The 9,197-nt window shown below is 21.8% G+C and overlaps 1 protein-coding gene across 1 annotated transcript; it reads right to left on the minus strand.

Annotated features, from left to right (window-relative positions):
- Window positions 1–310: 310 nt before the first annotated feature.
- Phum_PHUM251610 (uncharacterized protein) lies at window positions 311–1,322 on the minus strand (the record flags this gene model as incomplete). Its single annotated transcript, XM_002426353.1, has 2 exons — window positions 311–351; window positions 1,097–1,322. 2 exons carry the CDS (start codon window positions 1,320–1,322, stop codon window positions 311–313), a joined length of 267 nt encoding a protein of 88 aa, XP_002426398.1.
- Between the last annotated feature and the right edge of the window lie 7,875 nt (window positions 1,323–9,197).

The raw sequence follows: 9,197 nt of genomic DNA on the forward strand, positions 1-9,197 counted from the left end.
ATAACAAAGACGTAAACAAAATAATAACGATGAATTATTATTATCGTGATTATTCTCCTTCCGTCGTCTGCTACTAACACATATATAAATTAATACATTACCAAAATACAATAAAAAAATTTATTAAATGAATTCTCGATGTGAAATCATCATCATCATCATCATGTCTCCACGTGTGGAACGAAAAATTATTATTATTTATTCGTTAATAAGTAAAAATTCAAATTAATAAATAATTAACAATTAATTAATCGTTTGAATTGCGAATAAATTAAATTTTATTATTAAATTTTTTGAATTTAAAAAGGTGTTATCGATAAATTTTTAACCTTTTAACCCTTTGTATTATTACTTTTTGTAAAAAAAAAAAAAAACCTCTTGATTATTATGATTTTGTTTTTTTCATTTGATTTATTTTAACTCTTCTTTCCCCCCCTTCCCGAACAGAGTGTGCCGTGTTGGAAAAGAGAATAACGTTAATAATAATAATAATAATAATGTTGATGATGATGATGATGATGATGATGATACTTTTTAAATAAAAAAAACTTTAAAAAAAAATTTAAAAATTTTATTAATTAAAAAAAATAATAACTTTTCATACTTTTTTTTTCTTTTCTTTTTTTTTTTTTTAATAATTGAATAAATTATTTATAACAAATAATAATAATAATAATAATGAAATAAATATTTAAATAAAATAAGAATAAAGGTAAAATTAATACAAATAATATAATTAATTAATTAAATTATATAAATCTTTTGTCGAAACTTTTCTTTTTTTTTTTTTTTAAAAGATATTTGCATTTTTATTTTTTTTTTACTTCAAGAAATTTTTTTTTCTTTTCTTTAATTAATTAATTAATTATAAAAAAAAAAAAAATTCAAATCATTTGATTTTTTTTTTTTTTTAAACAAACAGTAAAACTTTTAAGTAAACAAAAAAGGAAAATTAATAATTAATTTAAAGTTTATTTTAACTCGATTAACAAAATAATAATAATAACAATAAATATTTGTTTTTTTTTAATAAGTTTATTATTAATTATTAATTATTTTAATGAAAGTTTCGTGTGATCGTTAATCATTTTTTTACAATCGTTAAATGCATTTAAAAAATCCAAATTATCAGGATTGAGTTGGAAAGCTTTTAATAAATCGTTAAATGCATTTTCGTATAAACCCAACCTGTATAAAACGGTACCACGATTATAATAAGCAACGTCGAAATCATCACATAATTCAATTGCTTTCGTGTAATAAATTATGGCATCGTCGAAATCAACATTTTTATATTTTTCCAAACCTGTATTATTTAACATATGCGCTTCTTCCTTCCTGTAAAAATAATAATAATAGTTAATAATAATAATGATAGCAGGAAGAAGGAAAATCCCTTAGAAATTATAAACAAACATAAAATATGAGAATTAAATAAAATCCTTCCCGCCCCCCTCGAAAAAAAGAAAATGATTAATTAAAATTTAATTTTACATGAGTAAAAAAAATTTTTTAACCGCAAAAAAGAGGGAGGGAGCGGGGGGGGGAGAAAGTCAAGTTGTCAAAATAAAACATGTTGAAAAGAAAAGGAAACCTAATTTTGTTTATTTCCACGCCGTCGTCTTTTTCGAGAATATTTAACAAAAAAAAATGTCGGTGGCAATGATTTAAAAAAAAAAAAGTTTTCTAATTAATATAAACGTGAATTAATCATAGCAAAAAAAAAAAGGTTCAACCTTTTGTTTAAAAATCATTAAAAATAAATAATTTTTAAATAAAAAAAACCTATAAAATATTCATATAAAAAAAATTTTAAGTAAACTAAATAAATATTTTAAATAAGTCGTCAACCAATTTATTATTAACAAAAAAAAAAAAAAAAAGGAAAAAAAGTTGATAATTTTTGCTGTCGTTTACATATTAATAAAAAGTAAAATTGAAAAGATGAAGATTAAGTAATAATAAATTAAGCGGAAAAATTATTTAAAAAATAAACATGGAAAATTCATTCATTCATTCATTCATTCATTCATTCATTCATTCCCTTCTCAAAGGAGGAAACAGAGGAAAAAAAATTGAAAAGAATCAAAATATTATTAATTTTTATAAAACAAAAAAAACTTTTTTTCTTTTTTTATAAATTATTGACATTTATTAATTATAATCAACAGCCGCCGCCATTTTCCCTTTTTTTCGTCTGCTATCGACACATTATCCAAAAAAGAGAGAGAGAGAGAGAGGAAGGGGGAAAAAATGTAAATAAAAATAAAAATAAAAAAATTTACGTTTTAATACTAAAAATTTACTAAATTAAAAATAATTTTTTTTTTTTTTTTGTTGTATGAATTATAATTAATTAAATGCGGTTGTTTTTTAATTTAAAAACTTTTTCCTTTTTTTTGTTAATAAATATTATGCATTTAAATTTTTTTTATTAAAACATAAACAAACGAAAGAAGAAAAAAAATTAAATTTACATTATTATTTAGGTAAAGTTATAAAAATCCATTTCGGTTTTTATATAAAAATGTAAAGAAAAAAAAAAAAAATCAAATTTGAAAAAACCTTCTGGAAGCAGATTGAAGAAAATGAAAAAAGAAGAAGAAGAAGGAAAAAAAGAAAGAGAAAAAAGAAGAAAATCTTAAATTATGCAGCAAAAAAAAAAAATTGAAAAGTCGACAGGAAAAATCATGAATGAAGAAAATCAACTAAAATGCAATTTTTAAATTAAATTTATAACTTTCATTTTACATAATCTTTTTTTTTTTATAATAAAGTAATCGAATTTAATAATGATGATAATAATAATGACTTTTTGATAATGTTATCAGAAACAATTTTTAATGTTTTTTTTTGGGTATTATAATTTTTTTAAAACATTTTCACTTGAAATTTACTTTCTTTCTATTTTTTTTTAAAGTATCTGGAATGAATTGTATCGTATACACTAGAAATTTTTATTAATATTTATTTATTAATTAAAGTAAATAATTAAAATATAAACAAAAAAAGTCAAACTAATCATGTTAAATAAATGTTATTAATTCAAAATTAATTTTCTTACCCATTTAAAATTGATGAAAAATAATTTGTATTATTATTATTATTATTATTATTATTGTAAATTTAATTATTATTGTTAAATTTTACCTAAATTTTTGTAAATCATTTGTTGCAGGTTCTTCGGTTTCGAAATTCTCCATTAGAAAATTAGAAAATAAAAAACAATTTTTGTTTTGTTTTTGGTTAAATGACTACAACGTCGTAAGTCTTGTGTTATTAAGATAAATACTCTCTGTTATGAATTTGACCCCGTGTTTAACGAGTCATCTAACGGGGGATTTCCAAACTAAAACGCATCGTTTACTTTTTAACAATTAACAAAAGATGTCGCTAAAATTCTAATAAATAAATTAAAATAAAATAGCGCCAAAATGTTTTTTGCGGTCTTTTCTTCTTAATCCCGCCGCATTTTGTTTTTGAAACAAGTCGGTATTTATTATTCATAATATTTTGTATTCTCATTAATGGAGGTAAAAAAAAAAAAAAAATCATTTTCTAGCTGTAAAAATACAAAACAAATAAATTAATTAAATTTTGTTTTACTCATGTCTACCCTACTTAAAAAAAAAATTAAATTAGTGTCTTCGTATGACGCAAAGTCATATAAAAACATGACCAAGAAAACAATTAACACTTTAATATTTAGTCCTACTTAATCATATTTTAAATTAAATATTTATTACCCGTCCCCCCACTCCGCCCTCCGCCCCCGTTTATTTTACGTGTAAAAAAAATTCGTTATGAAGTAATTTTTTTTTTTTTTTCTCATAAACAATAATTATCAAGGGGGTAATTATTTAAATAATAATTACATAAAATATATTTTAAGCTCAATAAGAATTTAATTTATATTAAGTAATCATAATTATTATTATTATTATTATTATTATTAATTTTTAATTGAGTTTAATAATGACATCCAACGCGAAAAAAAAAAAAAAATTAAATATACATTTCGAAAAAATTCTTTTTGTTTTATCCCCCCCTCAAAAAAAAATGTTAATGTGCCTAATCGATACCATTCCATGGGGGTTTTTTTTTTTGAAAGGTCACAAAGATCAAATAAAAATAATTTTTTTTTTTTTTTTTTTTAGAATTTTACGGGAGTTCAAAGAAAAATACCTAAACCTGTTTAAACGCGATTAAAATTAATCCGTGAAAAAAAAAAAAAAATTTATTTATTTATTTATATCTTTCTCGTGTAAATATTTAACCGGAAGTGCACCTAAGGGAAATCCCCCCCCCCAACAAAATAAAAAAAAAAATTGCCGGGAAATTTTTTAAAATAAATTAATACCTGAAACCAAATAAAAAAAAAAAAAGATGATGATGATGAATTATTATAACGCTCACCTTCCTTAAAATAAATCCATGGATATTAAGACGCGAGAGAGAGAGAGAGGGATAGGTATAATTAATTAAAGTAATGTAAAAGACAAAGATAAAAGATATAAAAAAAAATCAACAGTTGGTCTAAGCCGTTAAGTTAGATCGTCGTGAATTCAGTTTGCCATCGGAAGTCGCGGTGAGAAGTTGTTTCGTTTGTTTCGTTTGTTCGTTTGTTTGTTATTATTATTATTTTTTATTTAAATAAAATTGTTTAAACGTTCTGGAATAATAATAAAAAAAAAACAACGTAAATTTCATTGGTTTTAATAATATTTAAAAAAAATAAAAAGTACGTTCAGGTAAGTCAAATTTTATTTTATTCATTTTATAGTTGAAAAATAAATTTTTATAATTCTGGTTTTTCTCTTTTTGTCACGGTTGTAAAAAATTTAAATTTTAGGTACTCGTTCTTATATATATATAAATAGGTATTGTAGGTATTATAGGTATTACAAAGAAAAAAGAAAAAAAAATGATGCGAAGGCGTTATTTTTTCACGCCTCGTTGATTCCATAATAAACTTTACGTTACCTTAGTTTATAGTTAAATAAAACGACAATAAAAAAACTCATTTATTTATTTATATTATTATTATTATTAATATTATCATTATCATTATCATTATTGCAGAGAAAGTGTGAAAGCGTGAGATTTTAAATGATTTTTTTTTTTTAAATCTAGAAATAGGAAAAATTTTTTTTTTATTTTTATTTTTATTACAAACTCTTGTGTTCGATTCAATTTCAATAATTTAATTTTTAATCATCATTATTATCATTATTATTATTATTTAAATTTATTTTGTTTTTAAAAAAAATTACAATTTAAATTAGGAACCTTTTTATTTATTTACTTTTCCTCTAAAAGGTATCGAAAATATGTTATTGTAATTAAAGAATAAAATGGGGGGACCTTATTCCAGTTTAGTGAGAGGGGTAAACAATAATAAAAAAAAACGATGATGACGTCATATTTTAAAAGGTAAACTTGTTGTAAATTATTTAACCGTAAAACGTTTTTCATGCCAATTTTTTTTTCCATTTTTTTTCTTTTTTGATTTCTTGTAGGTTTGAGTTGTTTAAAATTATACGAAACGTTTAAAACAAAAAAAGAAAAAGGAAAAAGAAAAAAGGAAAACTTTTTGAAAGTTTTTTTGGTTTTTCTTTTTTTTTTTTTTTCCAAGTAAATTCTCAAGAACATAAAATTGTTTACTTCTTGTTTTTAACTTTTTAACAAATAAAAAAAAAGGAAAAAAGATGACAAAATTTTTTATTAAATCAACAACAATAATAATAATAATAATTTTTACATCGAAAACTTTTCTCGTTCCTTTTAAGAATTCCTTTGAGAATATGAATTTTTTATTGAAACGTTTTTGAATTTTGATTCGGCGTCCATTTTGTTTTTTTTTTTTTCTGTTTTCTCCCGCAATCAAAATAATCTGCAATGATTTTGTTTATTTGTCTTATTATTATTATTATTATTATCATTATTATCATTATTATTATTTACCAATAAATATTTAAAAAAAAAAAAACAAAACAAAACAAACTTTGTAAAAATTTTCAAATGAATTCTTTTATGCGTACGTGTAAAATAAATTATTTATTTATTTATTGTTAATAATTTAATTATGTATGGTATAAAATTTTATTTTTTTGTTGACGGTAACAAAAACACAAACAAACAGAAACAAACAAAAACAAACACATCCCGCGCAAATGTATATTGTTTTTTAGTTTTTTTACTTTTCGACTTTTTTTTTCTTCGTCGCCATTTTGTATTATTTTTATTATTATTGTTTTACATAAATAAATGAATGAATCGAAAGGTTTAAACAAACAAAAGAATTAAAAGGAAGTATGACAATAATAATAATAATATTACATAGAAAATTTTTTTTGCTAAAAGAAAAAGAAAATGAGCGTAGGTAGAAATTGAAACGAGAAATATTACGAAAACATTTTCAAGGTCTGCTTCATCCATGTTTTGTGGTTTTGGATGCAACAACAACAACAACAACATTTTTTACTCGTTTTTTGTTTTTTACGGCCACCCGTTTTTATGCCTTAATAACGACGACGACGACGACAATTATTATTATTATCATTATTATTATTGTTGTTGTTGTAAATTATTAATAAAAAAGAAAAAAAATTCGGTTTGAGTTTGTTTTATTTTTATTTGATTTTTAATAAGCTTATTAATAGTAATATTATTGACAAAAGAAAATGTTTTAGGGAACAAATTTTGTTTGTTTGTTTGTTTGCTTGTTTGTTAACGTTACAATAGTAAAAGAATAATTTATTTATAATAATATAAAACAAAAAACTGTGTTTCTGTTTGAAAAAGTTTATTTTTGAAAAAAAAAAGTGGAAAAAAAAGAAGAAAAAATTCAATTTTATTTTATTTATTTTACGTGGCAGTAAAGAAATCTTTTACCGGTTTATAACTCGGGTCAAAAATCTGGTGACACGTTATCGATATTTTTTTTCTTTTTTATCTTTACCTGTTCGTAACGTCGTATTCTTAATAACGATATTTATTATTTATAAAAAAAAAATTTTTTTTTTCTTACGGTGCGTAACGTTTCGAAATTGTTTCTATTCGTTTGTCTATTTCTCTACCTCTCCCCCTTCCCCCCCACCCAAGAAAAAACTGGAAAAATTTTTCCAAATAAATGATTCAAATTGAGAGTTTCGAAGAAATTATTATTAGTAAACCTAGCGCACTAAACAAGATGCTCCTACTAAACTAACCTTGGAAAAAATTATGAATAAAACAGGTTCCGTGAATTTATTTATAAATTTTTTTCAACTTTTATATATATACGTACGTATAATAATAATAATAATATTGATAATAATGATAAGAACAGTAATGATGATGATAATAATATTATTTGGTAAACGCATTCATCTAATCTAAATTTTTTTTGTTATTAAAGAAGAAAAAGTTTTTTTTTTGTTTATAACCCCACGACCTTTTGGTAAAACCCATGGGGAAAAAAATAAATCCTTGAGAATAATAATAATAATAATTTTACTTCCGTTTCCCTCCCCCCTCCGCCATCCTTCCTCAAAATTACTCATTTTCTTTCGAATAAAATAAAATAAATTTAATTATTTAAATTTTGTAAGCAAAGTTCAAACAAAAAAAAAATTTATTTTATTTTATTTCTTTCTGGAAAAACAATAATAATAATAATAATAATAATAATAATTTTACGTGACGTTTTCAATTTTATGGTTTTTTTGTTTTTCTTTTCCATTGTCTTTTTTTTATAAATGATTTGTTTATTCTCGTAATAAATAATAAAATAATAATAATAATTAATCACGTTCTAAAGTACAAAAAAAAAATAAAAAAAAAATTGTGGGAAAATTTTAGTTTGTTTTCATCTTAATTTAATTTTCGAATATGAAATAATAATAATAATAATAATAATAATGATAAATATTTAATTAAATTAAATATAAAAAATTCGTAGCGTTTTGATCCATCTGTTTGTTGGTTCTGTTGGTGCTGTCGGTTATTGCCCTTGAACTCTCTTTTTTTTTTTTTTAAATTTAATGCAAAAAAAAAAAAGAAAAAAATATTTTATGTAACCAAATTCTGATGGATTCGTGAAAAAAAAAAAAAAATTTATTTTTAATTTTTTCGGTTTTAAACTCCTCATGTTTTGTGAGATTTTCGGGGAGGAGGGGTGTGGGTGGGAGGCGGGAGGTAGGAAGGAGAAAAGAAAGTTATTAGATTTCCACATCAGTCACATTGTTTAAATGTTTATTTCTGTGTTGGTTTTTTTTTTTTTTTTTTTTTTTATTTTCTTGCATTTATATTTCGAAAAATTATTTTCGTTTTCGATTTCGTAATAATAATTTTTTTTTTGTAGAAAAATTAAACAAAGAAGGCAACAAGACGATTATAGAAGTATAACTTCCGGGTATTTTCTGCCCACTCTGAAAAAGTTTTATTATGTCAAAATCGTATTGATTAATAATCGATTGATTCATTATCGTAAATATTTGATTATTAATTAAAAATGTAATAAGAAAAAAAATTTTTCTTTTTTTTTTTAGTAATGCCGGCCTCGTATTAATTATTATTATCGTTGCAATAATTTAATTTTTTTACCACCTTTGACCAACTTTTGTTGTCGTACGCCATTACACTAAATTTTTTTTTCAAGTAAAATCAAAAAGCGTAAGGTCAAAAAAAAAAACTAATTTTCAAGGTTTTTTCATAATTCAAATAGTAATAATAATAATAATAAAATTAATTTTTTTTTTTTATTGATTGTAAATAATAAAATGTTAAATTTTATTATTGTTGTTATTCGACTGCTAATTCCACGACGCATTTAAAAAAAATTTATTTTTTCCCTTTCGAATAAACAAACAAACAAACAAACAATTAAAAATTTTATTTATTTTATTTTTAAAAAAATATTTTGAATTATCCCTTTTTATTTATTTATTTAAATTTAAAAAATGGTGGCAAAAATAAATAAATAAATAATAATAATGATAATAATGTTAGAGAGTAATATTAACAACATAACTAATTTTGTTTGTAAACCCGGGGATTCCCTCCTCCGTGGTAAATTTTTTTTTTTTTTTTTTAACTAACTAACCATTGACTTTACCACCTGGTATTAAATGCACCTTAAGTACCTGAACAATTATTTATAATTTAATGTTGTTGTTGTTTTTTTTCTGGTTTTACGTCTTTTTTTTTTTTACGTT

This window comes from Pediculus humanus, genomic scaffold, assembly GCF_000006295.1.
Source record: "Pediculus humanus corporis 1103172107622 genomic scaffold, whole genome shotgun sequence".
NCBI lineage: Eukaryota > Metazoa > Arthropoda > Insecta > Psocodea > Pediculidae > Pediculus > Pediculus humanus.